At 56.0% G+C, this 20,524-nt stretch overlaps 1 protein-coding gene across 17 annotated transcripts in view; it reads left to right on the forward strand.

Annotated features, from left to right (window-relative positions):
* MROH1 (maestro heat like repeat family member 1) overlaps positions 1-20,524 on the forward strand; it is a 67,434-nt gene that overhangs the window by 28,625 nt on the left and 18,285 nt on the right. For 9 of the 17 annotated variants that reach the window (XM_027132088.1, XM_027132091.1, XM_027132089.1 and 6 more), the window contains 19 exons: positions 2,721-2,799; positions 3,028-3,141; positions 7,139-7,212; positions 8,695-8,817; positions 13,732-13,839; positions 13,951-14,095; positions 14,186-14,226; positions 14,538-14,679; positions 15,004-15,056; positions 15,598-15,705; positions 16,141-16,260; positions 16,466-16,588; positions 17,357-17,503; positions 17,596-17,622; positions 18,533-18,655; positions 18,731-18,852; positions 18,932-19,043; positions 19,126-19,221; positions 19,724-19,828. In XM_027132088.1, coding sequence (XP_026987889.1) covers positions 2,721-2,799; positions 3,028-3,141; positions 7,139-7,212; positions 8,695-8,817; positions 13,732-13,839; positions 13,951-14,095; positions 14,186-14,226; positions 14,538-14,679; positions 15,004-15,056; positions 15,598-15,705; positions 16,141-16,260; positions 16,466-16,588; positions 17,357-17,503; positions 17,596-17,622; positions 18,533-18,655; positions 18,731-18,852; positions 18,932-19,043; positions 19,126-19,221; positions 19,724-19,828 — 1,962 coding nt within the window. The other 8 variants (XM_027132080.1, XM_027132082.1, XM_027132086.1 and 5 more) reach the window with 8 other exon arrangements.

Here is a 20,524-nt window from a genome sequence, read left to right on the forward strand (position 1 = left end):
GCACTGCACCCTCAGCACCGTTCCCTCAGCACTGCACCCTCAGCACTACACCCTCAGCACTGAGCTCCCAGCACTGCACCCTCAGCACTGCGCCCTCACCACCGTTCCCTCAGCACTGTGCTCCCAGCACTGCGCTCCCAGTACACGAGGGGTGTAGGGCCCAGCCAGGGGGGCTGCACAGCGCTGAGGCCAGTCAGCTCACCTCATCATGGAACGAGATTCCCGAAAATATTGTCTGATATCAATCAATGCAGAAAAAGCTTTTGATAAAGTTCAACACCTATTTGTCGCTAAAGCTCTTAGCAACCAGGATCAGAAAGGAACGTCTCTAACTTGACGAAGTTTAAATGCCCAGGCCCTCCGCGTGCATCATGGTGAACGGGAGACAGGTACGCTTCCTCTAGTGTCAGGATCAGAAAGGAACTTCTCTAACTTGACGAAGTTTAAATGCCCAGGCCCTCCGCGTACATCATAGTGAACGGGAGACAGGTACGCTTCCTCTAGTGTCAGGAGCAGGAAGCAGCCCCACTCTCAGTGTTAACGGGGAAAGGAACAGAAATGGGGGGAGTGAGGACCGACCTGTCGTTCATCTTTTTCCCGGCCACCCACCCTCCGTCCCGGTCCCCTCTTTGCCTTTCCCGAGGCCCCGAGCTCCTCTTAATACACTTAGCGACGGGGGGGTTGCCACTCGGGTCTCCCGAGCGAGAAGGCACAGGCCTGAGGGGGAGGGTTCGCTCTGTTCCGTTCCCTGCTGTCCCAGCACCGGTGCGTGTTACCCGTGAGCACTCAGTAGATGTTTGTTTTATGGATGGTTGATTTATTCATCCAGAAATGCACTCATTTATGAACTGAGTCGGTTCACAAATACTAGAACTAAGTTCAGCAAGGTTGCCGGTTACAAGACCACCCTGTAAAAATCAGGAGCGTTCTTCTCCGTCAGTAGTGACCAAGCACAAAAAAACGACCCTTTACAACAGCAACAGAAACTTATCGTGAAGTATCTGGGAATTCACCTAACGAAGAGTGCCTAAGATCTCTATGGAGAAAAAGCTTACAACTCTGAAAAAAAGTGAGAGATGTAGCACAATATCATTTACTTAATATAAAAGTGATTGCGTTAAACTATAAAAACAAGCAATGATTATCTATGGGATGGGGGTGGGGTTTAACGGGAAAATAAATATATAAAAGCTGAAAAGGCAGGAAAAATGTGATATTTTCTTCTCTTAGAGCTTTCCATTCATGTCTTTTGTTTTTCTGTTGGTTTTTAGAGGTTTTTTTTCATATTGATCTGTAGCAGTTATTTATAGTCTCATATCATGTATGTATAAATGTTTGTTTCTACTTTGTCCGTTATCTGTGGCTCTGTTTATGGTTTTTTGTTTGTTTGTTTGTTTTGCTGTACGCGGACCTCTCACTGCTGTGGCCCCTCCCGTTGCGGAGCACAGGCTCCGGACGCGCAGGCTCAGCAGCCATGGCTCACGGGCCCAGCCGCTCCGCGGCATGTGGGATCTTCCCGGACCGGGGCACGAACCCGCGTCCCCTGCATTGGCAGGCGGACCCTCAACCACTGCGCCACCAGGGAAGCCCTGTTTATGGTATTTTTTGCCATGCAAAATTATTTAGTTTTTACACCATCATTTATTCATCTTTTATGTTACAGTTCAGCTTTTGCTATACTTGGAAAAGGCTTTCGAGTTCTGCAATTAATTTTTAGCTTCTCTCATTTTCCCCTATACTTTTACTGTTTAATCCGTTTGGAGTTTATTTTAGGGAAAGAGTGAGCATCTAGTTTTATCTTTTTTCCAGATGACTACCCATTTGCACTAGTTATCTATTGCCCTTTGACCGATCACTCCAAAACTTCGTACGTGAAAACAGCAGCGGTTTACTCTCTCCGAGTCACTGCGGAGTCCTGAGCAGCTCAGGCTTCCGCGTGGTCACGGTCACGCATCTTCTGAAGGCTCCCCGGGGGGCGGGGGTTCTGCTTCCAAGCCGGCTCCCTGCTCCGAGCGGCTGAGCGAGCCCGGGAGCAGGTAGGAAGCCGCGGTGCCTTTTATGGCCAGGTTCGGTCTTTGCAGTGGAAGTGACAAGCAGCACCCTGGGGGCCTGGAGCAGAACCCGGCCGCCTGGCACTCACCTGGTCCTGCACTCACCGCTGGTCACTTCTCACCTTAGAGCCCTGTGCCTGGAGGCCCTGTGGGTATCCTTTGTTGTGACCTTGAGGGGTTGAGTGGGGACTGGGGTGCCACCCAGAGCTCAGCCCCCGGTGAGTGTCACCCGCTGAGGTGCAGTGGAGCCCAGGGACACATGTGCCAACAGCCTCTGTTTTTACTTTTACCAGTGCAGCTCCTTTTTCTTTTACAATTTTGAACGAATGGACTCGAGGTATTTTGGTTTCCAGTGCTTTCTGCATTCTAGAGGTCTGCGGTTTCCAGCCCAGGATGTCATGCCCAGGAAAGCGGGAAAGTGTCTCCTTTCTCGTCAGGGAATGTGTTTTGGGAGTTTGTTTTCCTGGCTGGTGGTGGGAGGGGTGGGGTGTAGACGGAGCCAGGACTCTTCTCCCTTGAGAGGGCCAACTGTAAGGTGTGGGCTGAGGTCCCCAGGGCGCTTCCAGCCACAGGCGAGGGGCTCCTGCCCCCAGGTGAGAGAGCGCCTGAGGGACCTGCCCTCCCATGGCCTTGCTGGGCCCCGTGACTGTGCCCTCTGTTCCCGAGCAGATCTGCGTGCCTGTGGAGTCCTCGAGCCCCCTGGTGATGAGCAACCAGAAGGAGGTGCTGCGCTGCTTCACGGTGCTGGGTACGAGGCCGGCGGCCTGGCTGCTCTGGGGGGCGGGGGGCCCTTTGTCTCGTGTGCTGCCCGCCCGTGTCTCTGGGGAGCACACAGCCAAGACCTGGCTGGGCCGCAGCCCCGAGCGTCCGGCCTCCCTGGCCGCCGGGCCTAGCTTGTCTTGGAGGTGCAGACAGCCAGCAGGGAGCATAGGACAGCTCGTTACAAACAGTTCTTTGATGAGCGCTTGCCCTGCAGCCTGCTGCTCGCCTGACCGCCTGCTGGCCTTCCTGCTGCCCAAGCTGGACACCAGCAACGAGAGGACCCGTGTGGGCACCCTCCAGGTCGTGAGGCACATCATCAACTCGGCCGGTAAGTGCCCTTTGTGACGCAGAGATGGAAAAGGCAGACATTGTCCAGCTTTTAGGTGAAAAGGAACATCTTGCTTTGAATTCTTTAAATATTTTCCCCAACTTTCTAGTTTGCAAAATTCCAAACTTTTTGAAAAGTTGCAGCAGTAGTGCTCATCTGCCTCCCAGCAGGCGTCCATCGCTGACCTTTGCCCTTGACAGCTGGCTGTGGACGGTGGGACACGGCGCCCCTGACCCTGGGCCCGGCAGCTGCCACATGCCCGCCGGTCGGGTGGCTCAGTCCCGCTGCCCCGTCACGCTGTCTGCCGCAGCTGCCCCTCAGTGTGGGGTCTGTGCACGGGCATATGTTGCCTAGTTGTGTCTTAGACGTGGACCTTTGAGAAGAGTTGAGGCCGGTTCTGTAGACAGTCCCTCCATTTCCGTGTGTCTGATGATTTCCTCACAATTGGATGGAAGAACTCGGGCTTCTTGCTGTAAGGCTAATTTAATCAGCAATAGGCTTGAGCAGCTTTCGCACTTAAGTCTGTTTTTTCCGGTGAGCTTGGTTGCTAAATAGTGGCCGTGGCCGTGGGCCACGCCGGGCCTGCAGCCTGCTTCGGTACAGTCCTGAGCTGAGAGTGGTTTTCACATGGCAACGGGCTGTACAAGCAAACAAAGAAGAAGATGTGACGGAGGCCGCTTGTGGCCCTGGAAGCCCAAGTGTTCTCTGTCTGACCCTCTATGGAACGAGCATGTGGACCAGGTGGCACCTGTGGACTCGGCAGCTCTCGGGTTTGGGGAGTGAGGGGGCAGCACTCGGCGGGCAGCGCCGGATCCTGCCGTGAGCCCAGGAGCACGTGGCTGGCGGCTGCTGGGGAAGGGTGGTGCTGGGACAGAGAGCAAGGTCTCTCACCTGAGCCACAGCGCCCTTGGGAGCCCAGGTGCCTGCGGGCCTCGGCTGGGCCTTCGCTTCCTCTCTGACCTGCTGTTTGTGGTCATTAGCGGCGCTGGACGTTTTCTACGCGGTTTAGCCTCTCTTGCCTCTCCTTTGTTAATCTTCTCTCACGATGATGTTCCAGAGTCACTTCGTATCCACTTGTCTTTCATTTTTTCCTTTAAGTTCTTTCTCTGGCCATAAGTGTATATACGTATATATGGTTAGGACTCGGTGCTCTCACTGCCCAGGCCCCGGGTTCAATCCCTGCTCAGGGAACTAAGATCCTGCAAGCCACGCGGCGTGGCCAAAAGAAAGATGTTGTACATATAAAAAATGGAATGCTACTCGGCCATAAAAAGAATGAAGTAATGCCATTGCAGCAACATGGATGGACCTAGAGATTATCATACTAAGTGAAGTGAGTCAGAAAGAAGACATACAATATATCACTTTTATGTGGAACCTAAAATATGACAGAAATGAACTTATTTACAAAATAGAAACATACAGACAGAAAATTGTTACCAAAGGGGAAAATTGGGGGGAAGAGATAAATTCGGAGTTTGGGATTAACAGATACTACTATATATAAAATAGATAAACAACATACTCAGTATCTTGTAATAAACTATAATGGAAAACAATCTGAAAAAGAATAGATACATAGGGCTTCCCTGGTAGCACGGTGTTTAAGAACCCGCCTGCCGATGCAGGGGACACGGGTTCGAGCCCTGATCTGGGAAGATCCCACATGCCGCGGAGCAACTGAGCCCGTGTGCCACATCTACTGAGCCTGCGCTCTAGAATCCACGAGCCACAACTACTGAGCCCACACACCTAGAGCCCGTGCTCCACAACAAGAGAAGCCACCACAATGAGAAACCCGCGCACCGCAGGGAAGGGTAGTCCCTGATCACCACAGCTAGAGAAAGCCTGCGCGCAGCAACGAATGCAATGCAGTCAAAAAAAAAAAAAAAAGAATAGATACGTTTATGTATAACTGGACCACTTTGCTGAACACCAGCAACACTGTAAGTAAGCTCTACTTCAGTAAAAAAGTAAAATTTTTTTAAATTATATATATATAGATAGATTTAAATCTCTCCCTTTTGGGGGGCTTGGCCCTGGGTGGTTTACTTTGCTTGTTTACAATTGTGGTAAAATACACATAACATAAAATTTTCCACGCTCGTCGTAGGTGCACACTCAGCAGCGTTAAGGACGTTCACGTGGCTGTGCAGCCGCCTCCAGGACCCTTTTCATCCTGCAAACCTGAAACTCTGTCCCCACTAAACAACACTCCCCACATTTCGGTCCCTTTTAAACCGCAGGTCTCCTGTGCTCTTTGCTTTCCCTTGTAATTTATCTGTGGAAGAGCCTAGGCCATTGGACCTGTGGAGTTTCACACGGTCAGCTTGGTGGGCTGTGTTCTCGAGGTGCAGACTGAGGTTTCCTCGTCCGTCTGGATTTCTTGCAAATTGGCAAGAACTCAGACTCCAGTCGAGTCCCTTTGGCAAGGGGACTTTGGTAGGGGGCACAGTGTGTACCGGGCGGCCTCGGCAGCGCTGCCGCTCGCCGCCTGGGGCACGGCTTGTGCTGCGCCGATTCGCTGGGTGCCGTGATGAAGAGACGCTCTTCACCTGCCGCTCAGCCACGCAGAAGTGTGGCTCGTGCAGGAACTGCAGCCTCAGCTGTTGGCTCCTTTGTTTTGTCAGTTTTCAAGATAATACACTGGTCCCCTGTCATCTTCTAAAGGTGACCATTGCTCTCTAAAAATATCATAGGGACTCATGAATTCAAACATATTTGAGAAATTTCAGTTCATTGCAGTTATCACCATTATTTTTTAATTAACTTTTATTGGAGTATAGTTGATTTACAGTGTCATTTTAGATTCTGCTGTACAGCAAAGTGAATCAGCAGCATGTATCCATATATCCCCTGTTTTTTAGATTATATTCCCATCTAGGTCACCACAGAGCACTGAGTAGAGTTCCCTGTGCTAGACAGTGGGTCCTTATTCGTTATCTATAGTTGTTACCATTATTGGAGCTCAAATGGTGTCATCTCCGGGGAGTGGGGAGACTTCTTCAAGTTCCGAGTCCTTTGATGATGAACTAAGCTCGTTGTGTATATTTCTTGCCCCAGACCTGGAATCAGCCATTCCAGGCTGTGAGGCCTCCAGTTCCCTGCGGGAGGTGGGATCATGACACACCCCTCCCCGGGGCTGTCCTTGGAGTGGCAGCGCCATCGCCATCGCTGTGCTCCCAGTCTCTGTTTTCATTAAAAAAATTGTTTTTGGCCGCACCACGTGGCTTGCAGGGTCTTAGTTCCCGACCAGGGATCAAACCCGGGCCCTCGGCAGTGAGAGCGTGGAGTCCTAACCACTGGTCCACCAGGAGGTCCCTCTTTGTTTTTATTTTTATTAATCTCATGACCACTTCTTGGTATTCACTTTTTACCCCCATTTAAATGTCAGAATGCGACTTCCCTGGCGGTCCAGTGGTTAGGACTCCGCACTCTCACTGCCGAGGGTCCGGGTTCGATCCGTGGTCCGGGAACTAAGATCCCACGTGCGGCGTGGTGCGGCCCCCCCTCCGCCGTAAAAAACCTAAAATAAATAAATATCAGGAAAGGAAGGGTTATACAGCTGGTTCTCAAAGTGGGGTCCTCAGCACCAGCTCACCTGGGAATGTGTGAAAAGTGAACGCCTGAGCCCACCTGGGCCTGCAGGTTGGAGTGGGGAGAGGGGACAGCGGCTGGTGGTGCTTAACGAGCCTGCTGTGATTCTGATGCCCCAGGAGACCCCCTGACCCTTGCACTTGAACTGGGATACCTGCTCAGCCCGCTCTTTCTCTGCTGCCCTAAACTACAAACCTCCTAGCTTTTTAATTGGGTGAAATAATGTTATTTGCTGAAAAAGGTCATTTCCCCCTCCCGCCCACCGGAGAGAAATGGGTGGGCCTGTGCGTATGCGGCCCCCCCCGCCACGTGGAGGGCCACACTGAGGCCAGAACCCCGGCAGTGTGGCCTTGGGCCTTGTGGTGGGGGGCGGCCTGAGCCATCTCTCTGTTTCCTGCAGCTGCGCAGATGGAAGTCAAGCAACCCTTTATTCTCTCCTCCATGAAGCTTCCTCTTCTGGACACCAACAGCAAGGTAGGTCAGCGGGCAGCCCTAGCTCCGCTGTGAGCAGCTGCGGGCAGTGTGGCCACCACGGACCCGGCAGCCACCTCTCAGCCAGGCCAGACCTCAGTGGGCGCGTGCAGGCCTGGGCATCTGGGACCCCCAGCTTCCTCCTGACGCAGTTAACCAAGTATGAAGTTAGGAAGTGGTCCCCCAAACCACCCTGGGGTTCAATCGTTCTCTAGAAGAACCCCCAAGCTCACAAGAGTCGTCATACCCACGTTATGGTTCACTACACCAAAAAGACACAGGCTAACGTTGGCCACAGAAGAGGCACGAGGGGCAGGAGGCCCAGGAGGGTCTGAAGTCGGAGCCCCGCTGTCCTCTCCCCGTGGAGCCGTGGGCAGCCTGGGCTCCCTGGCAGTGCTGTGCCGGCTGCCCCCCAGGGAAGCCCCCAGCCTTGTGTCAGGGGTCTCTGTCGGTCCTCCATCGTGGAGACCTCAGAGTCCAGCCCCTCCTGGCCCGAAGCCCCCACCCTCAACCGTCAGGTGGTTAGGTGATTCAGCGTGGCTGAAGCCTCACGGAAGCGAGGACCCGGGGCTCAGGTGGGACATCCAAGGCCTTGGGGGTGACGCCCAGAGCTGGGGGCAGGGCTGCTCCTCCCTCCTGGGCTCAGCGGCAGCAGGGCCCCTCGGCTCTGTCCTGGGGCTGCCCCAGCCTTTGTGCTCATCCTGGGGCCCTGTTCTTTGGGACCTTCTGTGAGAGTTCCAGAAGCTACTGAAATGGACCCCAAACCACCTGCATCTGTTTCAGGGCCCCCGTGCCCTGGGTCACCCCCAAGGGGCCGCACCGCGTGCCTCCAACAGTGTCAGTGGCCAGACGCACTCAGCCTGAGCGGCCCTCGTGCTACCACATCGCTCACTCCCTCCAGACCTGTCAGCCCCACGGTCCCTCAGGACACACGTGTAGCTGGGGGCACAGGGCAGCGATGTGCGACCTGAGATCGGGGGGAGGAGAGGCGTCACCGGGACACAGGGAAGGGTCCCCAGGGAGGGGCATCGGGCCGGCGTCTGATGGAGCGTGGGAGCAGGGGGCCCTGGAGGGGGCGCCAGCCCCAGGAAGAGGGTGCTGCTTCCGGCCGCGACGGCCCAGCCATTCCTTGGAGCCGCCAGACAGAGTTATCGAAGGGGCTGGACAGCAGGACACTCAGAACTCTCAGGAGTGTTTGGGTGACAAGTGCAGACCCAGGGCCCTTGCCCAGAAGGGCAAAACGGGGTCGGGAGATGCCCAAGGAGGCGCCGGGAGGGGAGGGGCTGCGGGAAAGAGGAGGAAGAGGCCTTCCCCTGGGGGTGTGGGCATGGCCGCAGGCTGGCCTTCGTAGCAAGCGTCTGGGGAGAAGGTGGGGGCAGGTGCAGGCGCAGGCAGAGGGAAGGGTGAGATTCCACCGCCCAGCTGGGCCGGCGTGCTGTCCGGCGGTCCTCTGAGGCCCTTGCCGCTCTCCCTTGGTCCGGGCAGGTGAAGCGGGCCGTGGTGCAGGTGATCAGTGCCATGGCCCATCACGGCTACCTGGAGCAGCCTGGAGGCGAGGCCATGATCGAGTACATCGTGCAGCAGTGTGCGCTGCCCCCCGAGGCGGAGGTAAGGGCGCGGCCTCACCCTCCTGCTCCTGGGCCCCTGATTCCCCACTTCCGTCGGGGGCATTGTCACATGTGCCAGTGATTGGTTCTCTTACTGCTGAGTAGCATTCCGTGGTACGGACGTGCCAGTCTGTTCTCCACTCTCTAGAGGAAGGAGACTCCAGTTGTTTGCAGTGTGGCAGTTACGAAAAAAGCCACTGTGACCGTGTGGGTACAGGTTTCTGTGGGAGCATGCGTTTGTACACCTGGGTAAGCGCGAATGGAGAGTGTGCATTTAATTTCATAAGAAATTTCCAAACGGTTTTCTGAAGCGGCTGTGCGGTCTCATGGCCCCAGCAGCAGCGGGTGAGAGGCCCTGTGGGTACTTGCAGGCTCGGGTCCAGGCTGGTTGTTTCTCAAGCTGTCCTGACGGGCTGGCATCTCACCAACGACCAATGTTTGCCATCCCCATGTCTTCCTTAAGTGTCTGTTCACAGCTTTTGCCTGTTCTTGAGTTGTTTACTTTCCTATTATTGAGTACAGAATGTTCTTTATATATTTCGGATGCAAGTCCTTTATCAGATTTATGGCTTGTAAATATTTTCTGACAAGTCTGTTGCGTCATACTTATCTTTTTATTTTCTTCAAAAGGTGGATATTTTAATATTTTAGAAGTCCACTTTATCAGGTTTTTATTTATAGCTCTTGCTTTTGGTGTTCTAGCTAGTAAATCCTCTCTTAACCCAAGGTCACAAAGATGTTCTCCTCTGTTTTCTTCTAGAAGCTTTAACTTCGAGGTTTTACATACAGGTTTGTGATCCACTTTGAGTGAATATTGTTTAATGGGAGGTGTGGTTGTTGTTACGGCTCATTATTTTGCACGTGGATGTCCAGTTGTCCTAGCACCATCTGCTGAAAAGACTCTTCTTTCCACGTGGATGAGTTGCCTTTGCATCTTTGTCAAAATCAAGTGACTGTGGACTCTGTTTTGCTCCACTGGTCTGCGTCTGTCCTTTTGTCGGGACCACGCTGTCTTGCCTGAAGCTTTACAGTAAACTCTGGAGCGAAGTAGCATGAGTCCTCTAACTTCAGTCTTCTTTTCTAATTCGTTTGGCTATTATAGTTCCTTCACTTATCCATATAAATTTTAGAATCATCTTGTTGATTTCTACAAAAATAAACCTATTAGAATTTTATTTGTTGGTTTATTTATTTTTTATTTTTGGCTGCATTGGATCTTCATTGCTGCACGCGGGCTTTCTCTAGTTGTGGCGAGCAGGGGCTACTCTTCGTTGCAGTGCGTGGGCTTCTCATTGCGGTGGCTTCTCTTGTTGCAGAGCATGGGCTCTAGGCGCGCGGGCTTCAGTAGTTGTGGCGCACGGGCTCAGGAGTTGTGGCTCACAGGCTCTAAAGCGCAGGCTCTGTAGTTGTGGCACACAGGCTTAGTTGCTCCGCGGCATGTGGGATCTTCCCGGACCAGGGCTCGAACCCGTGTCCCCTGCATTGGCAGGCGGATTCTTAACCACTGTGCCGCCACGGAAGCCCAGCTATTATAATTTTGACTGGGATTGTGTTGAATCTGTAGACTCTTCGGGAAGAATTGATATCTTTTGATGAATTGATGTTGTCTTCCCATCTATGAAAATGGTGCATTACATTTACTTAGGTCATCTTTGATTTCTTCCGTCAGTACTTCGTAATTTTAAGCATATAGATTCTGCACATATTTTGTTAGATTTGTAACTATGGTTTTAGTGCTGTTGTAGTAGTATCGTTTTGTTAATTTCAATTTCCAACTGTTCATTGCTAGTGTGTAGAAATACAGTTGATTTTTGCATATTGACCTTGTATCCTGTGGCCTTACTTTTTATAGATTCTTTGAGATCTTCTACATGGAACATCATGTTTTCCAATAGACAGCTCAGTCTTCCTTTCCGATCTGAATGCCTTTTATTTCTTTTTCTGGCCTTATTGCCTCGGTTAGAATCTCCATTACAATGCTGAATACAAGTGATGAGTGCAGACATCCTTACTTTGTTTCCGTTCTAAGGGGAACACCTTCAGTCTTTTAATATTCAAGATTCTGCTTTCAATTCTTTTCAATTTGAAATGGACATAAGTGATTGCTTTTTAGGTATTGAATTCCTTGCAGTGCCAAGATAAGCCATGCTTGGTCGTGATTTATAATGCTTTTAATATGTTGCTGGGCTTGATTTCCCGATACTTTGTTGCGAGATTTTGCGCCTCTTCAAGAGTGTTATGGGCCTGTACTTTCCTGTAATGTCTCTCTCTGGTGATCCTTCATTAGGTGAGTTTGGACGCGTCCCCTCCTCTTCTAACTTATGGAAGAGTTTGTGAAGATTTGGTATTTTTTCCTTAAATCTTTGGTAGAATCCCTCAGTGGAACTACATAGGCCTGGAGGTTTCTTTGTTGAAAAGCTTTTAACCATGAATTGTTTACTAGACAAAGAACTATTTAGGTTATCTGTTTTCTTGAGTAAGCTTTGATGGTTTGTCTCTGGGTAAAGGGTCCTAAGACTACCTACATGCTTGCTGGTTCACTAGAAGGACTTGTAGGACTCAGAGGTAACTGTACTCGTAGCTAAAATCCCTGTGCAGGTTTCCTGTGTGCTCCCAGGAGGGGCCACACAGAGCACACTCCCTCCTGCATCAGAGAGGTGCAGCCCAGGGAAGCCCATCTGACAGCCTGAGTCACGGCTGTCACTGGAGGTGGGCGCCTTCTGCCACAGCCAGCAAAATGCCAGCCTCCCGGGGGAGCCCGTGTTCGCTGCTCAGGCAGCCAGAACAGCCTTACTTCTCACTTAGGGAAGTTTCAAAAGATGAGCTCCCGGATGTAAAGTGTTTCAGGTGCTGTGGACAGAATTACCATATGATCCGGCAATTCCACTTCTGGGTATTTACCCAAGAGAAATGAAAGCGGGATCTTGAAGAGATATTGCACGCCCATGTTTGTAGCAGCGTCATTCATGATAGCCAAGAGGTAGAAGCAGCCAAGTGTCCATCAGGGGATGACTGGGTAAACGCGGTCTGCTCTATCTCTATAGTAGAATGTTACTCAACCTTAAAGAGGAAGGAGATTTGGACACATGTTACAACATGTGTAAACTTTGATAACTTGCTGATTAAAGTTTTCCCTACTAGTTTTAGCATCAGTTGTTCATTTTCTAACTCCATTAATTCTCTATACTTATTTTTTTGGCCTTCTGTTGTAACAAAGAGCTTTTTGCTAGTTTTTTTTTTTTGCGGTACACGGGCCTCTCACTGTTGTGGCCTCTCCCGTTGCAGAGCACAGGCTCCGGACGCGCAGGCCCAGCGGCATGTGGGATCTTCCCGGACCGGGGCATGAACCCGTGTCCCCTGCATCGGCAGGCGGACTCTCACCCACTGCGCCACCAGGGAAGCCCCGGCTTTTTGCTATTTTTATGTTCATATATAATATCTCAGTGTGGATTCATGGGTTACTCTTTCATGCAGTTCTGCCATTGGTTTTGGTGGGCAAATTGTTCTGAGTTTGGCCTGTGGGAGCCCCCGTGGAGCGGGCTCCTGTGTCCTTGAGGCAAGGCACGTCTCCATCATTTTTTGAGTGAGCCTTTCCTTGTTTTCTGGCACAAGAAGATGTTCCAGGCTCACCTGACCTGTCCTTACCTCTAGCTCTGTGGACACTTTTCAGATGAGCTCTTTTTCTCTTTTATTTCTGGGGGGAATTAGTCTCCTTTATCTCTTTAATTTTTTCTTGTTCTCCGTTTTTCTGTCTCTCTCGTTCCGGCACTTCTGTTATCTGAATGTTGCACTTTAATATCTTTCTTCTTCATTTCCCTGAAGTCTTCAATCTGTTCTTCCACGTCAGTGATTTCTTTCTTAACTATTTCACTATTAATTTCTTGAATCACATTCTGTGTTTAATTGTTACACTCTTTCACATGCTTTTCTTGTTCTTGGTTCATATTAATATTTTCCCACCGATAGTATTTTTCAGGTTCAGTTGATGTTCTTGGTCTGTGGGTCCCGGTAGTTGCGCCTTTGTTGGGCTTTGTATGTGTCCTCAGCGTTCACTCTTGGGTAGTTTGCGGTTTCTGTGTGGATTCTTTATTGACCCAAGGTTTCTTTTAGGATGTTTAAAGTTTTCTAGGTGACTCGCTTTTCGTGGCTACTGTGGGTTTGTAATTTTATTGCGTTCTCTACGTTGAATCTGGCCACAGGTTTATTTTTGCTTCTGAGAGTTTGTTGAGATCTTCTTTTTAGCCTAATAGGTGGTCAGACTTTCAAGTTGTTTGTGTGTATTTGGTATTAAGATTTATCTATATTTTTAGAGCATGCTTTAAAAATTGCTGTTTAGGCCCTATTAAATACCTCTATTTTTTCTACTCCATCTTTGATTTCTCAGGGAGAGGTGTTAAATGTCTCCTACAGTCATTGCAGTTTTCCCAATTTCTCTTGGTTTTCAGTGTTTGCTTTTTGGTATTTCAAAGCGTGAGTTGAAGACTCAGAGTGTTTGGAGAGCAGAGTCCTTTTCCGCGTGGAAGGTTCCCGGGGAGCCGGGCCCTGGAGCACTGTCTGCTCAGGTCTGAGAGAAGCCACTGGCCCAGCGGGTTCCAGAGCTTGTCTCTGTTCTTCGTAGAAAATGCCATTTTCTCAGCCTATTATCAGGTCCACAAAGGGCCTCCGGTTTCTGTGGACGTTGGCATTGCCCATCAGGACGGAGTCAAGGTTCCCTCTGTTCTGGTGGCTGAACCGAGCCTGGTGAGCCGGCTTCCTTGGGTGATTTTGGTGCAGAGTGACAGGTGGCATGGGCGTCCCCTCAGCGGGGGCTGGCAGGGTCTGTCCTGCTTCGCTCAGGCCGTGTCCTCAGGGCCAGAGCCCACGATGGTGTAACCTGGAGAGCAGAGAGCACACCCTCCGCCCTCCCCTCCTGCAGCCTCAGAAGCTGGGCGCCAACAGCGAGGCCCTGGCGGCAGACAGCGTGCGGGCCATCAGTGTCAGCACCCTCTACCTGGTCAGCACCACTGTGGACAGGATGGGCGACGTGAGTGCCGCCCACCCACCCCCTGGGACCCACCGCGCCCCTCCTGACCCCTCGGCCCGGGGGTCTGCTGCCCGCCCACCTGGGAGCAGACTCCCATGCCGCTGCCCCCAGGTCCTCTGGCCATACCTGTTTGAGTTCCTCGTTCCCGTGCGCTTCACCGGGGCGCTGACCCCGCTCTGCAGGAGCCTCGTGCACCTGGCCCAGAAGAGGCAGGAGGCAGGGGCCCACGCCCTCCTCATTCAGTACAACGGCAACGGTGCGCCCCTGGCCCTGGCCCGGCCCCCCAGCCCACCTTGACCCCAGGGCGCGGGCGGCCCTGAGTGTTGCATGTCTGTCTCCCCCGCAGTGACCCTTCCATCTCCCTACGCCATGGCCACCAGGCTCCTGGTAAGCAGCGCACTGGGGGCTTGCCTTCCCAGAAGCATCACGTCCCCAGGCAGGTGGCCGCTGGGCAGCCGCACTCTGGGGATGGCGGGGAGGAGTGGGCTCTTGCCTTTGTCCCCGTCCTCACGCTGTCACTGCTGTGAGAAGGACACTGTCTCGCAGTGGGAACTGTCAGGTGCTCCAGGCGGAGTTTTGGGGAGCTGCGTCTCTGGGGGCTTCTTGCCCCACCTGGGAGGCCGTGCTCGGCCTCACGTGGGGCGTTGGGGCGCTGTGGCCCTGGGCGCCGGTGGAGAACCCACTTCTGGCTCCTCCAGGCCGTGTCTTCCAACCCCTACCTGGGGGACGGTCGCGGGGCGGCCTCGCTGCGCCTCCTGAGCGTCCTTCACCGGGACATCCATCCTATGCTGGGTCAGCGGTGGGCGACCGCCATCCCCCTGCTGCTGGAGCACCTGGACGGTGAGGCCCAGAGCGGGGCGGCGCCACTCGTCCTCTGGTCGCGTTTTTTCAGCCAGTCGGCACCAAGCCTGGCCAGTGGGGACCAGGGTTTTGAAAGTTGGAAGAAATGGCCTCTGCTGTGGTTCAGGAAAGGGCCTGGACAGTGGGGCTGAAAAGATGCTCCCTGCTGGTTGTCACCTGGGAGCACACTGGATGTGGGCGCAGCCCTTTCTTCCTCTGTGCTAGCGTTGATGGGCCAGGCTGGGGGCGGGGCTCTGAGCACTGCACTCCTGCCTGTGGGCATGGGTCTGTCTGCTGGGCTGAGTGAATGACTGGTCGTTTCAGGATATACGGAGGAAACCCTGTCGCGGAAGGAATGGGAGGAGAAGCTGCTGATGGTGAGAGAAGGGAGAGGAGGTGGGAGCGTAGCCTGTCTTGGACCCAGGGGCCCTTTCTGGCCTGGGCGGGGATTGGACCCAGGGGCCTTTTCTGGCCTGGGCGGGGAGAGCTTGGGGCAGCCACGCTAGGGGAACTGTACCTTCCCAGGGCTGTGATGTTTGCCTTGGCCTAACGGTGTGGCTGGGGGAGGGGCAGAGGGACAGGTGGGTGTCTCTGGGGGGGAGCCCTGCCTACTGACCTCACAGATTGTCACCCTGCTGTGATGGAGTCAAATTACAGGGGCTTTGAGCTGCTCTGGCCACTGGAGCCTTCTCTCCTCTCCCCTGCTTGGCTCAGAGCTGTCTGTGCCCCTGTGTGGTGCGTGTCTGACCCCCCAGAATTTGTTTTGTCTGGGCTCGAAAGTGATCCACAACCCTTCAGAGCCATGGCACAGGACCCTGAGGTCCGTGCCTGTGACACCGCCAGGCATTGGGTCCCTCCCCAGCCAGCGCAGTGAAAGGCCGAGCTCCGGCCCCTCACTGGTAGAGCTCCTGCCCACAGTTCCTTCGCGACACTCTAGCTGTTGTGTCTGACAACACGTGGATTTGCCAGCTGAGCCTGGAGATGTGCAAGCAGCTACCCAGCTACAACGGGACGCCCCTGGAGAAGGTGCAGGGGGAGGGGGAACGCCCCAGGAGGAGATGCAGGGGGAGGTGTGGGAGGACAACCCGCGGGGCGCTGTGGGCGTGGCCCTCAACTCCTGTTCCTTGGTGCTGTCACTCGCTCCCTGCGCCTGTCTCTGGTGGCCCCTGTGGTCCTGGCAGAGGCTGGACGGGAAGGCCTGGGAGCCTCCTCGTAGTGGCTGACGGCTGGGAGATGCAGGGGCTCCGCACCCACCTCCTACTCCTCAGACACCGCCCAGAGCTCGTCTGGTCCTTGCGGCGGTCAGTGTCGTGGGTTCCCGCGTCCGCTGGCAGCGCGTACTCTGCCAGGGGCGTACTCTGAGTACTCAGCGCGTACTCTGCCGGGGGCAGCGCTTTGGTAGTGCTGGGCACCCCTCTACTCGGGAGCCAGGCACAGCCTTGTTCTCTGACTTCGTTGCAGAACTTCCTGTACAAATGCATCGGGACTACCCTGGGCGCTGCTTCAAGTACGGAGGTGGTGAGAAAGCGTCTGCAGGAGCTGCTGGAAACCGCCAGATACCAGGAGGAGAGCGAGCGTGAGGTGGCCGCCCCTTCCCCACGGGAAGCCCGGGTGCCCACAGGCTTGCTGGCAGTGGTCACTCTCTGTCCTCTCAGACGTGTAGCCAGCGTGTGTACCTGTGTGTGTGTGTGGTGTGCACAGATGCACCGGATGGTGTGCGCATGCGTGTGTACTCTCTCCGTCCCCGACCTTGCCCAGGTGTGAGTGCACCTGTGTACCTCCCCAGGGCCTTGCCTGTTGCTTTGGGATCTGTGCCAGCTCCCACCTGGATGACACCCTGGCCCAGCTGGAGGACTTCGTAAAGTCAGATGTGTTCAGAAAATCCGCCGGCATTTTCAACATTTTTAAGGTACAAAGGTCAGGCTGACAGCTGAAGGGGAGGTCTGGGGTGGGCCTGGCCTGTGATTTGGTCTTAGCCGTGGTACCCTGCATTTCGAGGTTCTGTGGGGTGGAGGGTTGGGCCTGGCGCTTCCTGGGCTTTGGTGCCTCGCACGTTGGGGGTGGTTCAGGGAGCTGGCGTCCGGTCGTGGGCGGGGCTGGCGGATGAGGGCTCCCTCCCAGCTGCTGACTGGGGCAATGAGAGGGTCTCTGGGCAGCAGGGATGGGGCGGCCACCTTCCTGTCCCACCGCCTATCTGTGCGTCTTCTGCCCCCTGGTGGCCAGTGGAGGCTGTGTGCTCGCTGAAGCCCCGCTGGGGGCTGGACCCCCGCTGTGGGCCTCCACCCCAGCCCTTGTCCCTAGGTTTTCAGTCTCCCTGTGCCTGGGTCAGCCAGTGACAGAGTCTCAGGGCTGTGTAGTGTGAACAGGCCCTGAGGACGGAGGGGGGCTCCTGGGCAGCCCCCAAGCGAAGGCAGGGACCCCACCTCTGGCCCTTCCGTTGCTCTCAGCCCCCCAGCTCTTCCTCCTGCGTGCCCCTCCCACCTTGGTCCCCACCAGGCCCGAGCCTGCGCAGTCCTATCCTGTCCTGCTGTTCCCGACCTTGGGGCTCTCTGGGTGGGGTGGCGCCTTCCTCCCAACCAGCTGTGCCCTTCTTCCCGCGCACGTGGGGTTGGAGTGCTGGGCTGCTGCTGGGGGGCGTGACTGTGTCACAGCCCCGCTGGTTCCTCCGGCCTCTCAGGATCGGAGTGAGAACGAGGTGGAGAAAGTGAAGAGCGCGCTGATCCTGTGTTACGGGCACGTGGCAGCGCGGGCCCCCCGCGAGCTGCTGCTGGCCAGGGTGGAGTCGGACATCTTCCGGAACATGTCCCAGTGCTTCAGCACTAAGGTGGGTGCCCGGCCGTGGCACGGGGAGGGAGAGAGGGAGGGGTGCCGCCACTGGGGCCTCACGCGCTAACTCATGTCACCTCTGTCGTTCAGGTTCTGGGGATAAAGGTAGAGACCAAGGTACAGTGTGCAGGAGTGGAGCGGGGCTCTGCTTTCCTCTCTCCTCCGGGCTGGGCCGTGAGCTGCCGGGGCGGCAGCCAGGAGTGCTCACTGGGGCTCCCTGGTCCCAGTGCAAGGGCAGAGCATTCGGGACATCCCTCCGGGGCCTGTCCCCACCGCCTCGGAGCAGAATGGGGGCCCAGGAGCTCCTTCTCTGGCCCAGGCCCCGGACGGTGGGTGGGAAGGAGGGGGAGGTGAGGGCTCGCAGGCGGGGCGCGGGGCCTCGGCCGCAGCCCCTCTCCTGGCTCTGCTCCCTGACGCCCACGGCTGCCCTCTTGGCAGCGCCGGGGAGGGGTGCGTTCTGCAGCCAGTGACAGTGGCCTCTGGCCTCACTAACGTGTTTCCCTCTGGACTCTCCGGCACTAACCTGGAAGCCCCCTCTGGAGCGGCTGGGTCTCCCCTTAAAGAGCAGACCCTCCACCCCGGGTCTCCTGCAGTCTGCCGGGTGGTGGGGCTGTGCTGAGAGTGGTCGCTCTGACTGAGTGGGGGGCAGCCCCCCTCTGCCGGGGCTCTTCTTGGGCAGCAGGCTTCCCCTCCACCTTGGGAGCATCTCCAGCCACCCCACTGGTGGATGGAGTGGGCGTCTGCCTACTGCGTCTGCCCGGGGCTGTGACCCGGGGCCCCCCAGGCCCAGGCCGGGCAGACAGCCGAGGGCCCCGGGTTCCCTCACAGACCCCCCGTGGCCCACGTGGGGGGCTGGCCAAGAGCCCCAGAGTGGAGGGGAGCGTTTCTGGCTTTGGCGGGAAGAGCGGGCCGGTGGTCTGGTCTCGCTGCTGTGGGCAGCCCCCATCCTGGCTCAGCCCCACAGGCCTAGAGGGAGCGGCTGCTGCCTCGGGCCTTGGTGCCTTCCTGCAGCCCAGCGTCCCCGCAGGACCTGGGCCTGAGGCTGTGCCTCGCGCAGAGCGTTTGCATGGCCAGCCAGGCCGTCCGCAGCAGCTCCCACGGCAGCTCCTTCCAGCTCCTGAGGAAGCCGGAGCTGGTGGCGCAGATGATGGTGAGCGCCGGCGGGGCCTGGGGAGGGGCCTGAGTTCCCCAGCGGGTGAGGGGTGGCAGCTGACTGGGAGGCAAGCCAGTGCTGTGGCCAAGGGCCATCCCGCGGCTGCTCCCCCAGGAGTTCATCAAGGCCGAGCCCTCGGACTCCCTGAGGACGCCCATGCGGAAGAAGGCCATGCTCGCCTGCACTTACCTGGCGTATCCTTTCCTCCGGGGCCTGGGGGCCCGGCCGGGGGGCCCCTCTGCGTGAGTGCTGGGCCCTTAACTCGAGACTCAGCTCCCTGGAGCCGGCGCTGGAGGGGCAGGCGCAGGCGGACCTCATCCACAGCTGCCTGCACAGCATTATGGCCGTGCTGCCTGAGCCCGAGGGGGTGGACAGCCACCAGGAGGTATGAGCATGGCCCTGGCCGCGTGGGTGCCCGTGCGCGGGTGGCAGGGTCACGGCGGGACCGGCCGCTTCTCTCGTTCCAGCCCCTGTACCTGGACACCATGCAGGCCCTCAAGGACTTACTGACAAGCCTCCTTCAGCGAAACATGACCCCCCAGGGCCTGCAGGTCATGGTGGAGGTGTGCGGTGGGTGTGCGCTTCCCCGGGGCAGGGGCGCCGTGGGGACCCTGTGGTGTGCTATGCAAGGAGGTGGGGGGGGTTCTGTGAGCGGCGGGGGGGCCCCCTCCTGCCTGGGCAGGTATGCAGATGGGTGCAGTCCCCGACCCAGATGGGGGCCCCAAGCTGGTTCTCCCCGCCCCCCCCATCACATGGTGCCGGGATGGAGAGACCCTGAGGTGCCCCGGACATGCCCTCCTGGCCTGCAGTGGCCTGCGGCATGGCTTCCTGCCCTTTGCAGCACTGCGGTGGGCTGGTGCAGGGCCGACCCACTCCTAGGAACACCCTGTCCCTCTGTATGCCTGGCTTGCTCTGGGTGGCCATGGCCGTGAGCCAGGCCAGCAGGACGGAGTGACGGGGCGGGGTGCACTGCACAGGGGGCTTGCTCTGACCTGGCACGCTGGCCCCCCCACCCAGAAGGGTGGCTGTAGGCAGGGCACCTATATGAAGCCCCTTCTTCCCCAGCACCTGAGCCCATGGATCAAGTCCCCGAGGGGCCACGAGCGGGTGCGGGCGCTTGGCCTAAGCGCCTGCCTGCTTCAGCACTTCCTGAAGCACCTGCACATCAGCGTGAGTACCAGGTGGCGACCCGCAGGGCCACTCCCTTGCCCTGTCCCCGTCCTGGCCCCTCGGCTTGGGGACCACTGCCTGCGGCCCTTGCGTCTCTGAATGCCAGCACACTCTCTGCCCTTCGCCCAGCTGCTGCCTGGGCTCATCCCGCGTCCCAGCGAGTGCCACCATCCTCTTCCTGAGCCGTGGACGGAGAGCCGTGAGGGCCAGGAACTGTCCTCAGGGCTGGCCGCCCGGTGTCGATCTGATGGGCACCCTCGTCCTTGGGAGCGGGATCATGGGCCGGGACTGGCGCCTGACGTGCTCCCCGGAGGAGGGAACGGGTGATGGGGACCTGGGTGTGAAAGGAGAGAAGGAGGGCGTTCGCGGCAGAAGCAGCAGTTTGGGCAAAGGCAGGGGGGATGTGAACCCACGAAATGCTGCGGAAAAGGCAAGTATTATTCGGTGGTTGGAGCGGGGGAGAAGGAGCTTGGTCCAAGAACCGCGCGGTTATTATGCGTTTTAATATTTGCTAAGAGTAAGCAGCTTTTTACGTTTTCAGAACTTCACGGTTCTTTCAAGGCCATTAATCAGGGGGTTTTAGGGTAGATTGGACGCAATCCTCAGATGCTCCCAGCGCGGCTTTGTGGGGGCACGCACCCCACATTTTCGTGTGTTGAGCAGTAACATCTTTTAATAATGGGCCTTTCCATCCAG

Source organism: Aethalodelphis obliquidens, unplaced genomic scaffold (assembly GCF_003676395.1).
Source record: "Aethalodelphis obliquidens isolate GAN/ISIS:26980383/991018 unplaced genomic scaffold, ASM367639v1 scaffold41, whole genome shotgun sequence".
In the NCBI taxonomy this organism is placed as follows: Eukaryota; Metazoa; Chordata; class Mammalia; order Artiodactyla; family Delphinidae; genus Aethalodelphis; species Aethalodelphis obliquidens.